This window comes from Ostrinia furnacalis, unplaced genomic scaffold (genome assembly GCF_004193835.3).
Source record: "Ostrinia furnacalis isolate ACB-3 unplaced genomic scaffold, ASM419383v2 OfSCF4153, whole genome shotgun sequence".
Lineage (NCBI taxonomy): Eukaryota > Metazoa > Arthropoda > Insecta > Lepidoptera > Crambidae > Ostrinia > Ostrinia furnacalis.
In genome coordinates this window covers 754,921-777,881 of record NW_021134392.1, presented here as the reverse complement: position 1 = coordinate 777,881, position 22,961 = coordinate 754,921, and the positions used below count along the sequence as shown (strand labels likewise).

The window sequence follows — 22,961 nt, the reverse complement described above, 5'->3', positions numbered from 1 at the left end:
TTGATTCCCCAAAATAATGATCCCTCAAGAGTCAAGCTAAACACTGCAGCATAGGTAGTGATTCGTGACACTAATTCAAGGCTGCCCCAATAGATTATCTGGATAAGCAATTTCTTAAACTGTGGCGACGCCGGGCCACAGCTTTTTGAACATCAAAGCAAAAGCAACACTATACTAAATTCATAAGGCCATTTATAACACCACCGCGCGCCGGCTAACCCGCTGGCGGAAGTAGAGAATCTCTTATTCCACCTAGATATACCTAGCACACTTATCAGGTAAATAGATTTATAGAGATTTCCAATCGGCCATAGTGACAGCAATATTGAAATATGTAGCGAGAAAACTATTAGGCTAAGAACTCACGGCCCATTTTCACCCGCGCCCGCGGTGGTTGTGGAATTGCGGTTTTATTTCAAAACAACGGGAGCGGTTATTCTAAGAACTTACGGCGCGATTTTAAATTGCGCTGCGTGCTAAGTCACTGGTACAAAATGGTCGCCCGCCGATCGGGACCCGATTACAACCGCGCCCGCTGCGGGCGAAAACCGCGTCGTGAATTGTGCATTAGTTTTTACATAAATAAGTATCTGCATTCTAGAGAAGCTGCGGGCCCGCAACCGCCGCGGGCGCGGGTGATAAATCGCGCCATGAGTTCTTAGCCTTACGGATTGAACCTGGGACCAATGAAAAACCATGATGTTTCTTATAAACTTTATTGTCACTTAACCTAACATTACAAGAAGTCCGTAACACATTACACATCACTTCACTCGTCGCAGCTGCCCCCGTATCACTCGGCCACCCCCGCATCACTCGTCCCAGCTGCCCCCGTTCTCGAAGCCGATCTCCTCCTCCATGTCGGCGAGCGCCATGGGGTCCAAGTTGCTGGCCGGGTCGAAGGCCGTGGCCATGCTCAGCTTCAGCTCCGGCTTCACCTTGTAGTTCACGCCCATGGAGAACCATCACTGATACTATTATACTATTGTAAACCTCACTATCAGTGTTTCTCGCCATCCGTTGGATTACTAATGCCCCCTGACCAAAGAATACCACTACTTTTTAGACGAAATACAACCCGACTAATCGACTACGTTTGAATTAAATGACCAATATCTTTAAGGTACCTACATAGATACAGTTTTCTTCTATAGTGACAGTAAAAAGTGGGATATGTAGCACTAACCAGACAGCCATGGGAAGAAATAAAAGAGCAAATTCAGCAGACGTCATTGTCCCTCAGAATCGAACCTGGGACTACATTTAGGCAGTTCACTATATCTTCGATCCTTCTAAATTAACCTACACAAAGAAAAACCACTTAAAATAGCTTTTTTAAAAACTTTATTGTCACTTAACCTAACATTACAAGCAGTCCGTAGATACACCTAACTACACAATTACATCACTTCACTCGTCCCAGCTCTCCCCGTATCACTCGGCCACCCCCCGTATCACTCGCCCACTCCCCGTATCACTCGCCCCAGCTCTCCCCGTATCACTCGCCCACTCCCCGTATCACTCGCCCACTCCCCGTATCACTCGGCCACCCCCGCATCACTCGTCCCAGCTGCCCCCGTTCTCGAAGCCGATCTCCTCCTCCATGTCGGCGAGCGCCATGGGGTCCAAGTTGCTGGCCGGGTTGAATGCCGTGGCCATGCTCAGCTTCAGCTCCGGCTTCACCTTGTAGTTCACGCCCATGGAGAACCGACTATCACTGATAGACTATCCATCTACTAACACTGATAGACTGTCAAACTATTGCAAACCTCACTATCAGTCCTTCTAGCCAAATAGTGGTACTCAAATTCAAAAGATTTCAAGCAGATAATCTATCCTACTTGAATATTAGACCTAATTAAGCAATCCGCCGCATGTAGCCAATATCTAAGGTACTTAAATACAGGTGTTTTCTTCTACCTATAGTGACAGTAAAAAGTGAGCTATGCAGCCAGACAGCCATGACAAATAAAAGAGCAAATTCAGCAGACGTCATTATCCCTCAGAATCGAACCTGGGACTACATTTAGGCAGTTCACTATATCTTCGAACATTTAGTTAGGCAGCTCACTATATCTTCGTTCGGTGTAAGTTAACCTACGTGAAGAAAAACCACATTAGTTTTTTTATAAACTTTATTGTCACTTAACCTAACATTACAAGCAGTCCTTCCTAACTAAGCACTTCACTCGTCCCAGCTCTCCCCGTATCACTCGCCCACTCCCCGTATCACTCGCCCACTCCCCGTATCACTCGCCCACTCCCCGCATCACTCGCCCACTCCCCGTATCACTCGCCCACCCCCTCATCACTCGTCCCAGCTGCCCCCGTTCTCGAAGCCGATCTCCTCCTCCATGTCGGCGAGCGCCATGGGGTCCAAGTTGCTGGCCGGGTCAAAGGCCGTGGCCATGCTCAGCTTCAGCTCCGGCTTCACCTTGTAGTTCATGCCCATGGAGAACCGGACGATCAGCTTCGCGCCGTCTGGAAAGACATTTGTTGATTTGGAAACCATCTTGAATGCGGTGCAGCACTTTTACAATGTTTTGGAGGGAAACATACAATTATTTATCAAAAAAAAAACATAAATAGTTCTTGATTTGGAAACCATCTTGAATGCCGTGCAACACCAATTTTACAATGTTTTGTAGGGAAACATACAAAACAAAACAAATTACATTATCATAAATATCACTTTCACAAAAATAACATAAAACTCAGCAGCTTAGTAGTACTAAATCTAAATAGGTAGATAATATCAAACAGGCATGTATGTAAATAAATAACTAAGCCTAGGTACAGACCACCGATTTTTAGTTGGCTGATAGTTGGGTCGGGCTGTTTATCAGTACGGAGATGTATGAAAGTGCGCACATTACACCGATTTGCTATCGGCCGATTCTTCATACAAATTAAAATCGGGCCAACTATCGGCCGACTAAAAGTGAGTAGTCTGCGCCTAGGCTTAGTATATTACATGATCTCGTAATCAAATAGACACTAAAAACATGAAACAGGCTCAATACAAATAAAAACAATTAGAAATTAAAACGCACATACTATGTTTAAAGACGAGTAGACGACGGCATTTCGAGCTATTTCATACAGTTGCAATTAGTTTTATTTTTATTAAAAATTTAGTCTTGAGGTGCTGTCGACAGTACATAATTATAAAAACAGTTATTTCGAAGCACGTAGTTTAAAACATTTATTACAAAATTATTCATTATAATTATTTGTGTTACAGTTACATACATGGATTCTAAACCACATAACAACTTACAAAGCAGATTTAAAATGTGTTTCAAACTTTCAAACGAAGGACGTTATATCACGTGGAGCTTACAACGCCAATCATTTACCTTTAGCATGGCACCTCGCAACGGTAATGTAGGTACTATGCTAAAGATAGGCGGCTGACAGTTGTCGCACGTCGTATCCAGCATCTTAAGCTTAGATTTGAAGAAGTTCGCCATTTTGAAGGCCGGTGAAGAAATGTTCTCAGGCTAAAATGATTATGTACAAACTACGGCACACGGCACTACAAACTAAACATTTTGACAATTTAGTGGAATTATTGGTTTATAACACGTTGAGTCGTTGACTATACAACGCCAATCATTTACCTTTAGCATGGCACCTCGCAACGGCAATGTAGGTACTATGCTAAAGATAGGCGGCTGACAGTTGTCGGACGGATCCAGCTTCATAAGCACTTGCCAGCTTAGATTTGAAGAAGTCTTGAAGGTCAATGAAGAAACGTTTTCAGGCTGAAATGGTTATAGATCGTTTCATCAACGAAGACGCGCCTCACCAATTTTTAGTCGAGGGAAGCGCGAGGTGCGGGGAGTTTGATCCGAGCTTTCCGAGCGTCATTATTGTAGTGTGCGTGTGCACTCATGGATAACTTAGCGTGTACCGATAACACTCAAACATTAGCGGAAGAATGGTGGGGCGCGTCTTCGTGGATGAAGCGATATATAACACCTCTGATGAATGCTAAATAGAAGGCGGTGGACAGACGGCGCGTGGAGATATCACGTTGAGCTTACAACGTCAAGCATTTACCTTTAGCATGGCACCTCGCAACGGCAATGTAGGTACTATGCTAAAGATAGGCGGCTGACAGTTGTCGGATCCAGTTTCTTAAGCTTCGTCTTGAAGGCCGATGAAATGTTCTCAGGCTGAAATGATTATGTACAAACTACGGCAATACAAAGCTAGTTTCCTAAAAAATAACTTAGTCCGTCAAGTAGATTATCAAAAAATTTGAGTCATTTTTATTTCTCAATCAAACAAGTAATTACTTAAGTTATTTTGCGTTGAACTTCCGTGTGACGTCAGTAAGTGCTTTTAAGCACGCCTTGACGTCACGGGCCTCTTCTTTTGAACATTGGCTCGCTTTAATATCTCTTTCAATTTTCATTACTTTGAGAAAGTTTATATGCGTCGAATTTTTTTGATAAGTTAACCGACGGACTAATTAAAACTCTTGCTTTTTTACCCAGGAAACATCCCTATTATTGGAAGATATCACGTTGAACTTACAACGCCAATCATTTACCTTTAGCATGGCACCTCGCAACGTCAATGTAGGTACTATGCTAAAGATAGGCGGCTGACAGTTGTCGGATGTTGTTTCCAGTTTCTTTTACACTTGCCAGCTTTGACTTGGAAGAAGTTTAGTCTTGAAGGTCGGTGAAATGTTCTCAGGCTGAAATGGTTATTTACAAACTATGGGCAATATAAACTAATCATCATCTTGGTACTAAATTCATCATCATCAGGTAATTTAGTCTTCGTTGTAGGAGCGCGAACCTCTTTAATTTATCAGAAGTAAATGAAAGATTTGGTCCTTTCAAATGGATTTTTCCCTTGATGATTTGGAGAGAGTCGTCCTCCTGCAATGGCGAAACAGAATGACCTGATAATGGCATCGAGTACCTACCCTATTAGGCAATGTGCGCACGGGTGACTTCTTGTGACCGTGACAGTATATCTTTCTCTTTTACACTTCTATAAAGTAGGAAAGAGAGACAATGTATGTCTCTCCATATATAAGACAAGTATGACAGTATTGTCACGTTTGCAAAAGTCACCCGTACGCGCGTGCCTTATACCATAAGAGGTCACAGCGATAGCCTTCATTTTGAATTAAAGGGGCTCAAATTTGTTCTTCTACAAGAACAATAAGTGACTCACCAACTTCCTTGCCGTTTAGCGCGATAGTCTGATGGTAGGTAGCGCTGGGCACATTAAACCGCACCATGTTGAAGGTGAACGACGAGCGACTGATGTGAGTGGCTCGCAGCTTGCGCAGGATCGGGTCCACCGAGTGGTGGTTTGGCAGGAACGGCTCGCCGTATATCTGGGATAAATTAAATGAGCCGCGTGTGAAAAATATTATTGGCAGGTAAAGTTAAACTGTCATTGGACCCGCAACGAAATTAATCAGAAGAACAGGAGGAGTTCGAAATTAAGGTTCGACTTCCCTCCATTGCAAAGCGGATGACAGGTGACAAACAAAGCTTTAACCTTCAAGAAATATCAATTAAGGGGGCCTATCTTATGAGCAATTAGCAACTATAGTCTGGTCCGTGAGCACGTAGAATTTTGTCCAGTGACCCCTAGCTACCCATCCTTATCGCTCGCGCGTAATTATATTGCTGTCGCGACTGTGCGACTGGCACCCGCAGTGAGTGTGCGAGCGCAATAGCAACATAATTACACGCGAGCGATAAAGATGGGTAGCTAGGGGTCATTGGACAAAATTCTACGTGCTCACGGACCAGACTATAGTTGCTAATTGCTCATAAGATAGGCCCCCTTAATTGATATTTATTGTCCGTGGTGCATAATCTTTTCTTAAAGGTTTTAAACCTTTGTTTGTCATCCGCTTTGCAATGGAGGGAAGTCGAACCTTAATTTCGAACTCCTCCTATGTTCTTCTGATTAATTTATTTGCGGGTCCAATGACAGTTTAACTTTCCCCCGGGACAAACTTGACCTTCATTGGTCGGGTTTTTGTGGCGGTCAAGCTGTAGATCCTACACAGGTTGTTTAAAGTGACGTTTAGTATAAAAAAGTAATACATATAAACATCTTTACAACACTTGTGTAACTTTTTATTAGTAAGGAGGCTAAAGTCTGTCAAACTCCATACAAAAACACCAGTTAAAGTTATATTTACGGTTAAACACACTTACCCTCATTCTGAAGACGCTGTTGTTGTGATCTGGGGTCATTTGTTCTGTGGCCACATCACGCACGATCTGTAAAGAAAAGAAATGCAGGAGTAAGGATATTTTTACAAAAAACTAGATTTTTTTTATGCACAACAAGGCAGGTATTTGACCGCAATCGCACCTGATGTTAAGTGAGATGCAGTCTAGGATGGTACATATCTGCCCTGTAAGTGCCTATTCACTCTCGCCTTGAAAAGGCCCGGATTATAGTCTTCGGGAAAGACAGCAGCAGCCAGCGAATTCCAGTCCCTAGCTCTTCGCATTATAAGTCATCGAAACGCTTAGTGCAAGCTGGTTGAATGTCAACAATATAGGGATGGTACGCTAACCTGCGTCTGGTTCCCCGATGATGGAAGGAAGGATTGTGTAAAGGATTTCAATTGGAAGTAAATTGTGGAATTTGGTTAAAATCATTTTATTATTACAAAGATAATAAGATCTGCGTTTCTGGCGATAAAACTTAATTGACTACGAGTAGTACGTCAACCGCCTTAAAAGTCCACAAAACCACATTTTTGATTCAAAAAAAAAAGATTAAAAATATCATTTATTCACCGAGACAAGGTAATACAATAAGGTAGATGTTACAATAGTTATACAGCTCAATAGGCTAGTTGCCTAAAAACATTTTTTTAGTCCGTAATGTATAATATCAAAAAATATTGGACACGTATAATTTTATTTGTCAATCTAACAAATAATTACATAGTTATGGTGCGTTGAAGTTGCGCACGACGTCACAACGTGCGGCATTTTTAAGCAAGCGTTGACGTCACGGGCCTCTTCTTATGAACTTTGGGGCGCTTTATCTCTTTAAATTTTCATTNACAGACGGACAGACGGACAGACGGACATGACGAAACTATAAGGGTTCCGTTTTTGCCATTTTGGCTACGGAACCCTAAAAAAAGATTAAAAATATCATTTATTCACCGAGACAAGGTAATACAATAAGGTAGATGTTACAATAGTTATACAGCTCAATTGATTTGATTTGATTTAATTTGTTCAGCTCACCGTGGGTAGGTAAGGCACGAGTTTCTTGAGCTCGGCGCGCACGCGGCGGCGCGCGACGTCCTCGGGCCGGTCGGAACTACCCACGTTCACGTCTAAGCCATCGATGTGCTCCAAGATCTGCGGACAAGCAAAATTAAGTTTAAAGGCCGACAATATCATACCATAATATTAGTAACTAGCGGCCGCCCGCGACTTCGTACGCGTGGATCCCGTTTTACCTCCTTCATCTATCTTTCGCGGTTTGGATTTTTTCATACAAATGTTTATTCCCGCTAACTCCCGTTCCCGTGGGAATTTTGCAATATCCTGTTGTAACTAAGCTTTAAGTTTACTAAGGTACCTACATACCAAATTTCAAGCGTCTAACTTAAGCGGTTTAGATTTTTCATACAAAAGGATTTTCCCGCTAATTCCTGTTCCCGTGGGAATTCCTAAGTATATTATAACCTGCCCAGGAGTATGAAGAATAGTTGTATCAAGTTTCGTTAAAATCCGTCGAGTAGTTTTTATTTCTATACGGAACATACAGACAGACAGACAAAAATTTTACTGATTGCATTTTTGACATCAGTATCGATCACTAATCACCCCCTGATAGTTATTTTGAAAATATATTTCATGTACAGGATTGACCTCTCTACAGATTTATTATAAGTATAGATAACAAAGCAGTGACGGCCGGTAGTACGTTACAACAATAGTGGGGAAAAAATATAAAAGGCCTATTCGCACTCATAAACGCAATCACAGGTTAGTCGTCGGAGCGCAGCCGTGACGACAATGTCACCTCCTGTGAATGCCGCGTGGAGCGACGAAAAGCTAAGTAATTTTATCTATTTTACTATCTAACACCAGATGGGGCAAAAAAGATTCTAGAGTGGAGGTCACGCACCGAAAAGCGCAGCGTGTGACGTACACCCACAAAGTGGACCTCATAAGGGTAGCAGGAAGGCGCTGGCAGGCCGCTACCAACTGGGTGATGTGGAAAGCATTGGGGGAGGCCTATGTTCAGCAGTGGACGTCCTATGGCTGAGATGATGATGATGATGACTAGATTTCGCGATCCAAACACGCGCTCAGTTCAACTGAACTGCAATCCGCGCAGTTAATGCGACTTTAATATCAGTCCTGGATTTGTCAATACGCCGTATAAACCTGGATTTTAGAGGACGCTTACTCGATTTCAGAAGATAAAAGTCAAATGAGATCCAACACCCCCACCCCAGAAACTTAGCCTAATATGAAAAGATATTCAGATGTTTGGATTACGTTACCTTCTTAGATATTCTGTCTGCATATTTAACACTCCAATTCTGGAGCTGCGAGTAGGGGATGGTGTCCAAGGCTGAAACAAGACAGATAATGCTAGAAGCTTGGAGGCCGGAATAGAATATTATGTAAAGACTGAGACCAGCGTGACTAGTTGGGTAAAACCAGAGTAAATACAAATGAGGTCATCTTCATAGAAACGCCCGAGCGCGATTTGTATGTGAGCGCGCCAATACGTATGCGGCGCGCACGCACACACTGACAAAATTTAGCGGGGATTAGCGGGGAGTTGCGCCGAATCTTGAAAATTGCTGCGAGTTTCTATGAAGATGACCTACTCATTTGTATTTACGCTGGTAAAACTAAAGAACATTAAATTAAAGACATAACATGTAATGACTAAATTGATTGGATAAACAATAAAACTGTAAAGTTTCGTCAAAACCGTTCAGTAGTTTTTGCGTGAGAATAAAAATTGCGTGAGGATAAAATGGTGGTAGGGTATGCTATATTTGGGACGTGTATAGGTGCCCTGGAAATGGAAAAGGACTGACGGGACCTGTGTCTTGACTGACGGGACCTGTGTCTGGACTGACGGGACCTGTGTCTGCGACTCACCGTGCGCCTTGTTGTTGTAGGCGGATAGCTCCTGCTCGGACACCTGGGTCCTGGCGCTGCCGGCCGCGTCCTCGAGGCGGTGCAGCGCCATCAGGATCATCTGGAAGTCGCCGAAGTGCGGGTGCGCCTTCTGATGGGACCTGTGTCTTGACTGACGGGACCTGTGTCTTGACTGACGGGACCTGTGTCTTGACTGNTTAATTTTTCACTATTTTTATTATTTATTTATTATGAAGTGACAAAAACAGTGACTTTGACTCAATTATTGACATTCAGTGAAGCAAGTGTTAACCACACAAAACGCAAAGACCTTCCACGCCGTGACGGTTTGCTTAACCATACTTAACTATAGTTAGGTTATTCCGCACCGTTTCTGGTAATTAGTGAAAATTCGACACAAAGCTTTGTTAGTTAAACCGGTGATTAACTTCACAATTGGCCGAGTGTCAACGTAGAGGACACTAGTGATGTAAGCTGCGAACCAAATGAACATTTTCAGTCTTAATTGTATAATTAGAGTTGAAGACGGTAATTAGTTCAGATTATTTAAGCTGGCTTTTGTTTCTGATGTTCGAATTTTAAATCGGACGTACTAATAGAACATTAACATTTTCGGGCATTTTCTTAGTAAAAGAATTGCCAATGTACTAAAATAAAAATAGCGTACATTTCATTCATGTAAGTACATTAAGATAATGTTCAATCACATAAGATATTAAACAACTAGCTTTCCGCCCGCGGCTTCGCTGTCACAGAAAAACTTTATCGCACTCGTCCTTGTTTCAAAAACCGGGATAAAACTATCCTATATCCTTTCCCGGGACTCAAACTATCTCTATGCCAAATTTCATCAAAATCGGTTCAGTGGTTTAAGCGTGAAAGCGAGACAGACAGACAGAGTTACTTTAGCATTTATAATATTAGTATAGATCAAATGAAAACATTCGAAGTTGTTTCGTTTGGGTGTAATGTCACCCAGTATTTTTTTCTAAACATGGAAATGACATTAGGTTCATGAGTTTTCTGTCAATCTGATAGTATCTAGCAGGTCCTGGGATCAACTATACAAATACGAGTACCTATATTGAAATAATGATATAGTTACGGGACTATTCCCACTTCTGTTTCCCACCACTGCAACTCCTGTGTACCCAGGATCTTGACCGCCATAAAAACCCAACTAATGAAGGTCAAGTTTGTTTGAAATTAATCAGAAGAACATAGGAGGAGTGATATAGTTGAGTTTAACTAAGCTTTTTAATGTGTCCTTCCACAACATTTCCACGATTTTATTCATATCTGAACCACGTTGAATCACCAGTTGCCGAGCTCAGTATTTCACAAATAAAGAGATTTTGTATGACAGTTAGATAATGTATCTTATACTTGTGTATCCATGATAAGACTCCGAAATAATATCAAAAGAATCTTTTCTTCCCGACCAACTATCAGATGTTAACATTGAAAAACGCTGTCACTCTATCTATGTTGACATCTCGTCTGTGTTTATCTGTTCTTTTAAACGCGGATTTGATTGACGGTTTAACCAATGGTTGTGCAATTGGTCCTATAAATGGAAAACTATTTTTTTTTTTCAGTTTTTAATCTTGAGAATAAGGAATCCAGTTTTGCAGTAATGCATGATTCTGATTCTGAATTCCAAATTCAAACGATTCGGTTTTTTCCGGGACACTGCGAATATTTTTTTTCCATTTTGTCGTCCTATTTTCCTAAGGTGCCAGTATCTAAAGTTAGAGTGTTTACTAACCAATCATGCTAACACTCGTATTCACAAACGATGCTTGCTTAAGTGAAGCAGCAAATCGAACGCACAGCGTTGAATAAAGTGATTGGTTCGTGTGTGACCCTGTGCGTCCACGCGCACTGTGAGACCTCATAGTAATAGTTTGTGAAGTAAGTTATTTTTCCTCCAATTTGAATGTCCCATCTTTCTAAGGTAAAGTACCAATTACCTAACCATTAGACAATACGAACGGTAAAATAATAAATAACTATCGTGAATCTATCTCATGCATGTACGTTAACCTTGAGACTTCCATATGAACCATGGATTTATCTCGGTTAAGATTACGATTATTTTATCACGCAGTCATGTTTTATTCAATGTAATATTCTTTATTTTATTATCACTTGTATACTGGCATCTAATAAACAAGATGGTTTAAAATTAATGCCAAATATTGGTCGAAATCGAATAATGATTTTTCATTTTCATTCATTCTAGCCCTGTACAAAAGGTGTAATTTTATGCTAAAATACAACTACTTTCTTTGTGGGAATTCTAGAAAATAAATATTTTTTATGGTTTAATACTCTGACGGCCGGTTGAAGCATAGTACCTACCTATTTTTAAAAGTTATAATTAATGTAAAATTTTACAATAACAATTTCGCTATCTAATGGTTATAGTTAACTTTTTATGACGTTTTAAAATAATTTGACCCAGTTTCTTGGCCCTTAATTTGACTGTAGTACTTTATAACTGTCAAACTGTATCTGTGTGTGTGTGTGATCCTGGCTACACAGGAGTTGCAGCGGTGGGAACGAGAGCTGGGAATAGTCCCATTGAAGTAGGTACTTTGAAGTAAGCCTTAGGCCTTAGGGCATACATCTTAGTATTTATTTAGCCTATTCTATGTATAACTAACTCAGATCTATGTGCAGCAAATCGTTATCATTTGATAACGATAATAAATGAAATAACCAAAATCTGTGCCTGTCGCGATAATTTGTTGATTGCTTGATAAATAGCCGGACTGACCTCGTGCCGAGATATGACTGAAACGCTCTTTCTTACGGACTCATGCATTAAAATAGCAACTTTGGACGATAAAGTACTTTCAGTCAGTCGCCCAGATAAACTGAAAATTGGGGTTTAATTCGCGACTGTACTAACATTAATTCGTGCCCGGGACTTGTGATGCTGAAGTCTACCTAAAAACTCAGTTTAATTTATTATCAATAGCTGAAGATAATGCCGTTCCTATATGGTCTACTTATATTCCACCTGCGCTAATAATTCCGCTTCTTCTTCTTCTTGTAGTGTCGACAACAAATCTAACAGTATCAGCCCAAAACTCCGCTACAAGAGTGGCGTTGTCAGTAGCATTCATGCGTGCAGTTGATTTCGCTAATTCTTTTCTGTTTTCTGTTGATACCGATATCTTCTCCAAGCATAGGGCAAAAGTGAACACTGACTAGTAGGTACCGGTATACGTATCTCTCTCAGGTAAAAATTGAAAAATAATAAAGAAAATGCATTTAAACAAACATACAAACATTGTAGCGTCTCTATAGTGTCTTTACGCACATCAAAATAACATAATATATTTCAGTCAAAAAATTGACTCTACTGACTTGTTAATATTATTTGTGATTGCGCCACAGTTCTAAGACAAAATGGATTTATTCTAGCCTTTTATCTAACTCAAGTGAGACGAGAACAAGAATTTGTCTAATCTTAACTCCAAGCTGTCACGTACAAACAATGAGTGAGGCGATAACACGATTGTAAGACAGGAAAAATCAAGTGCTGGTGTTATTCATCATTGGAATTCAATTTATTTGCTCATAGAAAACACTTCAAGCTATAGGTACACTGTGGCCACTTATTTGCTTGCAATAAGTGCTAATTTGAAACAAAAATCTATCGACCATATCGTTTCATCCACGAAGACGCGCCCCGCCATTCTTGCGCTAACGTTTGAGTGTTATCGGTACAAGCTAAATCATCCATGAGTGCACACGCACATTACAATAATGACGCTCGGATTGCTCGGATCAAACTCCCCGCACACCGTTCTTCCCTCGACCAAAAATTGGTGGTGCGCGTCTGTGGATAAGACGATCTATAATCCCAAATGTAGAATAAGTAGGGCCATCACTACATTGATTAATGGTGCTTTATTCAACTACTTTCTACGATTTTTTGACGTTCATTTCAGCCAAATGACGTCCACTGCTGGACAAAGGCCTCCCCCAAAGATTTCCATAAACACCGGTCCTGCTATATCCGCATCCAGGTGCTTCTCGCGACCATCACCAGTTTATCAGTTCATCTAGTAGGATCCTGCCCACACTACGTCTTCCGGCTCGTAGTCGCCACTCGAAAACTTTTCTGTCCCAACAGCCAAGAGCTGATAGCTCTACGATCTATGTGCCCCACCCAGTCTAAACAGGTGTTACTTTGCAATCAAAATGTATGTCAGATGCTTTCGACTCTACTTACAAACATCACCCCAAATGTAGAGTAAGGAGATTCACCGAATTTTCAGACTTTCCTAAAACAGTGTCACAGTTAGTAGAGTGTTATTAATTCATACTATTCATAAAAACTTAACAAACAAAATATTGAGGTAAATAGGTTACAAATTACAAAGTGATCAATGAGCATTGTAATTAATTACAGTGATATAATATCCACTATCTGTAGATTATGAGGATTTAGTATGTAATAAATCAATATGTAATCCATTAAGACAGAAACACAGGTTTCCAATATTTTAAGTCCTTTTATCAATGTTATTAGTTTATTTTTGCGAGTGATTTGATTGACTGTCTACTCGTATTTGGTATTTTTTTATCAAACATTAAATTTTTACTTGATTCTGCTACTTCAAACTACGATTATAACAAAATTGGCGCCCAACTTTATAAGCTTTTCATGACTCGATGTTGTAGTAAAAGTTACTGATTATTTGACCTTGCAAACTTATTAATATGGGATAGCGCCACTTCTCGATTTTCAGATCGACTATCCCTTTCAGGTCTATTGATTACGTACTTTATGATAACTTTATATTTTCCACCTCTGTGAATATGATGCCAATCATCATCATCATTTCAGCCACAGCACGTCCACTGCTGAACATAGGCCTCCCCCAATGACTTTCACATCGCACGGTTGGTAGCGGCCTGCATCCAGCGCCTTCCTGCTACCTTTATCAGGTCGTCGGTCCACCTTGTGGGTGGACGTCTCATGCTGCGTTTTCCGGTACTGGGCATCCACTCCAGAACCTTGCTGCCCCATCGGCCGATGCCAATCAGGAACTTTGAAATATTTGTATTTTTTTAAACAGATATTTACCATCGTTTTCCAATTTCTCTGCTAAATTATATTAGCCAGACTATAGATATTTCACTCAAATTGCCAGAACCCTGAACCACCTGCNTCTCAACAACACTTGCCTGCTTTAATTTGATGAAATATGTCACCGAGAGTATCAACGACGGGGTTCCCTTAGTGGCAATTTTCCTAGACTTGAGTAAAGCGTTTGACTTTGTAAACCACACAAAACTATTAAATAAATTGCACAGTTATGGAATTCGTGGTATTGCAAATGACTGGTTCACAAGTTATCTCAGTGACCGAATGCAATGTACTAAAATAAATAGATTACAGAATTTTTATAAAAAGGATTTTTTCTCTGACTGTGTGATAAATGATACTGGAGTCCCCCAAGGAAGCATTTTGGGTCCAATATTATTTTTATTGTACATTAATGATCTTCCCGACACAATACGACACAAATGTTTACTTTATGCTGACGACACGACTATATTAATTAAAGCAGATAAAACTTATGATCTTGAAACTGAAATAAACAACACAATAAAAACATTGATGACATGGTTAGATAGTAATAATATGAAAATAAATATTGACAAAACAAATAGGATACATTTTAAGACAACTCAATCGAGAGACATTAAATTAAATATCCATTATCAAAATAAATCTATCAATGAGGTCGAAACAACTAAATTTCTAGGTGTAATTCTCGACAAACACTGCACTTGGAAACCACATATCGATAATGTGTGCAATAAACTAGACAGATTTGTATTTGTATTAAAAAGATTAAAATACGTTTCAAACAATGAAGCAATGATGTCGGCATATTACGGTTATGTCTCCTCTATACTAAATTATGGAATTATTCTCTGGGGGAACTCTGTTGATTCCGAAAAAGTATTTAAAATACAAAAAAAATGCATGCGTGCGATGTGTGGGGCAGGCTATAGAGATAGTTGTAAGCCACTCTTCAAAAAATTAAAAATATTGCCATTGCCATGTTTATATATCAAGGAATTATGCCTATTTGTAAAAAAACATCCTGATAATTTTAAGACGCATGAACAGGTATTAGAAAAGACTACTCGCCACAAGAACAGATTGTATTTGCCCAAAATTAATTTAACGTTATATAAAAGAAATGTATTTTGTATGGCTATAAGAGTTTTCAATAAACTGCCAGCTTATATACAGGGAGCTTCTATGCCTGAATTTAGAAATGTATTGCACAAGTGGCTGCTCGATAAATGTTTCTACTCTGTAAATGAGTTTTTTTAGAATTAAATAATTGTGAAATTTTATGTATTAATATTGGTTGTGTGTTATTTTATGTAATTGACATTTAATTGTAATGATTAGTATAATTGGATTGTTGACATTGTTATGATTTTATCAAATGACTTTTCATAAGATTATTAATATTTTGACATGTTCTCCTAATTAACTTTCACATGCCAGTTATGGCAAGGTACACTGTAACGAAATTGATTATTTACAAACATCTAATGGACGTGTATTTCTGTGAATAAATGAAAATTTGAAAAAATTTGAATTTGACACATTTTGTCATTTCTCCTTTCTCAACGACAGATTCCACATTGTTCAGTAGGTCAAGTAGCGCTTACAGTAGTGTTTGATCGTCTTCAGTCGCATCTTATCTGTGGATGTTTATTTACCCTCTCATTATCGGTATTTGTGCTCGTCTACGGTTGCCTCATCGGTTGGGGTTCCGTAGATTTAAAAGTTATTTATTTTCTGAAAATAGGCTTTTAAAAAGCTTTTACACGTCCCAGTATTATTTTAACCCTGCCACTACTTCGGAACAAGAAGTGCAGAAACTCAGTCACCATTTGTCAGTCTATTTTTTAACCCTCTTCATTTTCTTGTTTTCAAATTCCAAAACATAAAAAGGCTCTAAGGAGTTGCTCCTTCCTACAAACATTAGAATTCTTTTAAAACGTATCGAAGTTTTTTTTTCAGTTTGTAAATTAAGTTTAACATCAGCTGTTGATGAAAGAAGTCAATTTATTTTGATTTTATTAGTAAATCCCCACGAACACTTGATTTTAGTAACACTGAAGGTACACACTTCTTGATGTTTTTTTTTGCAAGAACAATCAAATTGCTTTGATTTCTGTATGCAAATGAATTAGTTATGTTATAAATCACAGGATTGTAAGAATCCCATGGCAAAAAGAAAACATGGTAAAATATGCCCCTATTATTATGTAGACTCCTCCCATGACATGGGTCTTATGAAAGAACAACAAGGTGGTTAGCATGTTGACTTACTTGACTTATGGTCCTATGTCCCCTAGATGGGGCAGAGGGCGTCCACAACAGTCCTCCATCTCGTTCGGTCTTGAGCTTCTCGCTTGATCTCGCTCCAGATTTTGCCGATCTTCTTCGCCTCGTCCGATACAGTGCCCCGCCAAGTTTGCCTGGGTCGACCACGTTTGCGTTTTCCTTGGGGATTCCAATCCAGAGCCTGCTTAGGGATGTGATCGGGGTCCCTTCGGAGAGTGTGGTTAGCATGTAGAGAATACTTTTAAGTTTTTAATCTTTTGTGATTAAGTTTTAATGTTTTGCGTTACAAATTAACTCCCATTTTCGAATAGAGTTTGGATAGTTAAAGTAGGTATTGTTTTTCTGAAGTTGAAGACAATCTGACCACGGTATACTGGACTGCTCAAGTTTTAGTATTGCTATTAAATTGTTTCTTGAAGAAAGAAATTTACCGAAATACCGATTTTTGGGCAAAGGACTTGTCAAAATCAGCGGTTTGTTTATATTTTTTTCTAATTTTGTGAATATTTCAATTTCAACTAATAAGTAATAGTCATTCGATAATAATCATAAATAATATACGTCTCCAGAGCTCTACATTCTACTTCGAATCACACTTGCCACATTTTTAACCTGTTTGCTATACCATAAATAAGCGTTACCCTGTCTTGTAGGCGCCCGCCATTGTGCGCGCGCGCACAATATTTGACTTAGTATTTATTGAGTTCTGTTTGTGAAGCCTCACGTATTTCACGGCTTAAGGAAAAGGCGTGTTTTCAATGTTTTGTTCTTATTGTGTTATGGTAGGTATTTGTTTTTACCCGAGGATTTGCTCGTGTGGATCTCTTACTGTCACTGAAATTTTATTCAAAAGATTAATAAGTAACCAAACGCTTAAAATCATTTATTTTTGCAAATAGGCTTTTAAAAAGCACTTTTACACGTCCCAGTATTAACCCTACCATTGCATTGCTTCGGGACAATAAATGGGCCAGTGCTGAGAAGAAGCTGCGCAAGAAACTCAGTCACTAATATCTATTTTAAATCTTTGTCTTAAGAAATAATTTGTTCAATCCCCTATTCATATCTTCTTCTTCTTTGTCCTAGCCATTTTCCATTACATGGAGTCGGCTCTGGTTGTTCTGCGGCTCCAGGACAATCTGTCCTGGGTTGTCAGATGGCCAATTCACATCTTCGTCGAACCAATGCGTGCAGCCCGCGTGCGCGATAGCGATGGCGATGGCGATGGCGATCAGTAGAAATCAGTAGAATCGCCACCTCGAACGAACCTTTAAAAAATTACGTCCTTCTCATTCTGCCTATTATACTAATGTCCAATCCATCTCTACCAAAATTGGTCACAGACAGAAGTTACTTTCGGGATTTATATGAAATTTTGTAGTATGTTTTTATCCATGTTAAACACGTGCATATTGTCGACATCTAATACCTACATTGCTTTATTATCCATAATTATTATAAAAGGCCATGCCTTATTAAAGGCACAGATTTCTCTACATTTTGTTAAAATAACAACAATCAGGAAAATGTTATTTTTTACACTGTTGTTTTTAAAAAGTTGTAATAATAAGGCACAATTTTAATCAACACGTAACTACATGATACATTATTAATAATGAATCATTGTTATTTACACAAAAATAATGAATTAGGTTATTACATTTATTTGGTGCTCATAACTAAATGTTTTCTTTACAAATTTTTTTATATTGTTTGCTTTGTTATTGTAATGTAAAATTAGTCACATAGTGATTTAATACGATTTATTTACGCATGCTGTTACTCATCAATGATTTCAGTAAACTTTTAATTAATAATACATATAGGTACACACATTGTATCATAAACAATACCTAGGTATTATTAATCCCATTCATTTGCTTATTATTTAATAACCCATATGGCAGTGGTTGATAAATCAACTACAGTACTACTAGAGTTCACGGGATCAGTACCCACACAAGACAAACATTTTCATGCATGAATATTATAATCTGTTTTATAAAAAAAATGGTTAGTTACCCCTTTGCATAGTTTGAAACTAGATAGCCCTGTATCTCCATGATAATTTTATTAAATTAATAAAAAATGTAACAGTTTGATTCTTCACAGAGTCAGTAAAACGAATGAATTATCCAATAAGTACTGATTTCATGCAAACCACTTCAGTTTTACCTTAGGATTTGTCGCGGTCAAAACATTACTCATCTTTCTTCAACCGGATAAAAGGCCGTCCAAAGGTCGCTACAACGGTAATCTTGTTTAGATAATTGTTTTTATCAAAAAGGAAGAGAAAAGGACGTGGTTAAACTAAGTTTTGATGGAAAAATCCTTAGGCTGGGTTGCACCATCTTACTTTATCTTTGACAAACGTCAAAAATCTGTCAAACTCCATACAAAAAACACCGGTTATCGTTAAAGTTATGGTCAAACTTTTTATGGTGCAACTCAGCCTTAAAGGAATTAAAAGTCATTCTTGTCTAATTGTGAAGTTTAAGCACCACTTAACTTTAACCGTAGCTACTTATAACGATAACCGGCGCTTTTTGTATGGAGTTTTACAGATTTTTGACGTGCGTCCAAGTTAAAGTAAGATGGTGCAACCCAGCCTAATTGATTAGAATTGACTTAACTTATTTTAAGATGTTTTCAGTAATCAATATATTGTTTTAAACTTTTATGGTCACTATCGTAATTATTATTACTAATAATTATTATTATTTCAGTAATCAACTTTATGATCATCATCACCTGGTCATTTATTCTCCACGCACGCAGTCTTTAGCCCATCTCTGATGCTAATATAAAAAAAAAATTCAAAGATATTTTCGGGAAAAAAATATGTAAATGTACCTACTTACTTAATTACCATTAACTACTTCATACTACAACAACTACTAAACCTCTCATCAGATATCGATTTCAGTATTACCAGGTATTACAATACTTATAGCGATTAATACCTCGCGTGACGTTGCTATTTACATATTTACACTACGACTGGTAATACTACCAGTGTGCCTACCATGAGTTTACGTTAGGTGTGCTCGCTAGCGACTGCGTAAAAAAATGACATTTAAATGTATGACATATTGTGCAGCGCCCCTAGCGGCTACTTTCATTAAATAAAATCTTCATAGAATTTTTTGACGTATTCGCTAGCGAGCTCACCTAACGTAAACTCATGGTAGGCACACAGTACTTAAAACTATTTTTTTTTAACTAAAATGAATTCGTCATGGATAAATCATTGTTGTTGTTAGTTAATACACTATTTATTACCTAAATTACTAACCCTAAACAATATGTTTGTGGTACCTACTAAAATAATGTACATAACAGTTGACGCATTCCTATGTATTTTATGTACAGTCACCAACACTATATGTATAATTTTTGTTGTAAAATCACACCTTTTACAACCATTTAAATTCTTTTGTATATGTACCTTCATCCTTATGTATTTGTTTCACACGAAATCCAGTGAAGGTGTTAGATTTGTGGTAGCCTTTTTCCTGTTAGATCATAAATTCTTATTGTCCGCGTCAGACAATATGATTATTAAATTTTTCCCTAAAAGTAGAGTTTACCTTTTTTATAAAGAACTTGTAAAAATATTATAAAAACTGCTGTTTAAAAAATATGTCTTCGAATGCAAACTGTTAACAATAAACTAGCTTAACCCGTTTGAATTTCAGCCTGTTAAAAAAGACATACGCCTCCTGTATTCACAAACGCTTGCTTAAGTTAAATCAGAAAATCGAACTCACAGCGTTGAGTAAAGCTCTGTGATTGGTTCGTGTGTCACCCTGTGCGTCCACGCGCACTGTGAGATCTCATAGTAATGTTTGTGAATACGGGCGATAAACTCGCGCGTGTCGACCCTTTGAAATAGGTACAGGATAAAATATATCCAAAATGTTTGCCTGGGTCTCAAACTATCTCTATCAAAAAGGTAACAAACATACAGACAGAATTCCCTTAGCATTTATTAATATTAGTACGGATTAAAGATAATAGTAACCTCTTTCTATGTTCTCTGATACTACCGAACACTATAATCAGCACTTAAAGGGCAGGGCAAAAAAATAATGAGACATGTAAAGGTTCCTTAAGAGCGTTTGACGATTTGTAAAAACTAATTTAATTAGTCTCAACAAATAAAGATATTTTTGATTTTGATTTAAAAATAAGTCTTTTACACTCACGTGTCTCCAATCGATAGGTGTAAAGCCCTCTCAAGAGGCTCTAGCGATAGCTCCCATGCACTCCCGCGCATAATTGCGTCACGTGGTGAGGTCACGTGCCCATTCTTTTGTTTATCGTAAACGGTGCAGACGATTGCTCTGTTAAACTAAATTACTTATTTTTAATATTTACAAATTAATTATTAGAGAGGAATGAAAAAAACTTTATTTCACACGAAAACATACAAAAAAAAAGAATAAACACAAATAAGGTAAGGTACTTTCGTGTCAAAAAAGGAATCCGGAAAAAACATTTTAAATCCTTGTTTTTAATTTTAAAAAAAGTTAATCAAAATCATAGGGATCTAGGTATTTAGGAAATAACTTATCGTGAATTACCTAAAAAATCTGGCGGTAAAAGAAAATGAAAAAAAAAAGTTGTCATACCTACATCAATTTAGTCATCAGTTAAAAATAAAAACCTTGAGAGATTGTTTTCATGAAACTAACACACCTTACTCATAAGTTAACCTAGACAGAAGTAGTATTTTAAGCTACTAAAGATCACTATAAAACCAATAATACTTAATCTACTATAGTAAACGTCAATTTAATAACGAGTATTGTTAATTCTTCTTTCGCAATCGAATAGTTAGACATAAGCTTGCTTAAGACATATAAATGCTTTTTTTCAGCACTGGCCCATTTATTGTCCCGAAGCAGTGATAGGGTTAATACTGGGACGTGTAAAAGTGCTTTTTGAAAGCCTAATTGCAAAAATAAAATTTGTTTTAAGTTAATACATTTTTTAGCATTTATTTCAACTACGTAAAGCTACAGTGTTTAGCTTACTCACCTTGACTACTTCCGTAGGTAAATGTGTTTCGTTTTACAGTAATACAGCCTGAAAACAACGAAGCTGGTTTGGACTGAAAAATCGTGATTTGAAATAATGTTTTCATTAGAACATTGATACTTTGTTGTAAACTTGTTATTGTTCAGGCTAATATTAACTCTTTGTTCTATTTTATCACACACGGAGTGGTAAATAACAGATACCTATGTATCTTACTACAGTCAAACGATTGTAAATTATGTAAGACAGATTGTATGACCTTTTAGCAGTTTTAGCCCACTTTGAAAATTGCAACAACATGCAGAAATCCTTGACGGAGGCCTTTGTCCAGCAGTGGACATCATTTGGCTGTAACGAACGATGGTGGAGTTCCTTCAAACTTCATTTCAGGAGTAGACAATGCTGAAGACCTCTCACAATTAATGATATCAAGGATCAAAATATGGAATTTCCTTATAAATAACATAAAGCAAAGCACAGGCTTTGCAACGGAGGGAAATCGAACCTTAACTTCGAACTCCTATGTTCTTCTGATTAATTTCGTTGCGGGTCCAATGACAGTTTAACTTTCCCCCGGGATAAACTTGACCTTCGCTGGTTGGGTTTTGGCGGTCAAGCTGTAGATCCTGGCTACACAGGAGTTGCAGTAGTGAGAAAGAGAGGTGGGAAATGTGGGAATAGTCCCGTTTATAATTAACACAACTGTCAAATTTTTTATACAAGTGTTTTCGATTCATTAAATGGGATCGTCACTTTCATGACGACTTGATAGTGTACAATTTAACATGAATGATGTTCATACGTCATAATAACATTATCTCATATAATAAGATGTTATCACGTTAATTGTTATTAACCCATTTAGACCGATAATTATTTTTGTAAATAATAATTGATTTCTCAGCAAGAACTTACAAAAGGAAGCATAAAAATCATGAAAAAAATATTCAAAAAAANTTGACTGGACTACCCTGGAGTTAAGAGAAAAAGGAGTTTTGTTTTGAATTATTTACATGCAAATTAACATCGATTATACGTACTACGCATAAGATTTCGCGATTGTGGCATTAAATAACACTCGCTATGTTGAACTTAACCGTACTGCATCCGTACACGTTACTTTAGTGCGAAACGATCTAGCGCTGTTTTAATAGTATTTGGCTAGTTGACAGAAATTCATTATTTCCAAAATGAAGCAAGAAGTTCATTTTGGAAATAATGAATAAGTCTTCTCACCTTTAGCTTGTCCAGCTGCTTGTGCATTGTTCTTATCATCTCACCTTTAGCTTGTCCAGCTGCTTGTGAATGACTCTTGTCTTCTCACCTTCAGCTTGTCCAGTTACTTGTGCATTATTCTTGTCAACTCATCT

The 22,961-nt window shown here is 38.1% G+C and overlaps 1 protein-coding gene across 1 annotated transcript; it reads right to left on the bottom strand.

The window, feature by feature from the left end:
- Positions 1-773: 773 nt before the first annotated feature.
- On the bottom strand, positions 774-22,854 carry LOC114358922 (uncharacterized). Its single transcript, XM_028313094.1, has 8 exons — positions 22,828-22,854; positions 9,147-9,339; positions 8,534-8,604; positions 7,260-7,376; positions 6,204-6,269; positions 5,200-5,365; positions 2,435-2,481; positions 774-938 (listed from the first exon to the last, which is right to left on the bottom strand). Exons 1-8 carry the CDS (start codon positions 22,852-22,854, stop codon positions 813-815), a joined length of 813 nt encoding a protein of 270 aa, XP_028168895.1. The 3' UTR covers positions 774-812.
- Between the last annotated feature and the right edge of the window lie 107 nt (positions 22,855-22,961).

What these genes read in the sequence shown, in the direction of transcription:
- LOC114358922 (XM_028313094.1), bottom strand. Translation starts at nt 22,854, where the DNA reads ATGCACAAGCAGCTGGACAAGCTAAAG. An exon ending in CAGACAGAATATCTAAGAAG is followed by an intron (nt 7,377 to 8,533) that starts GTAACGTAATCC and finishes GCTTGTCCGCAG; the next exon opens with ATCTTGGAGCACATCGATGG. An exon ending in ACAGCGTCTTCAGAATGAGG is followed by an intron (nt 5,366 to 6,203) that starts GTAAGTGTGTTT and finishes AATTTATCCCAG; the next exon opens with ATATACGGCGAGCCGTTCCT.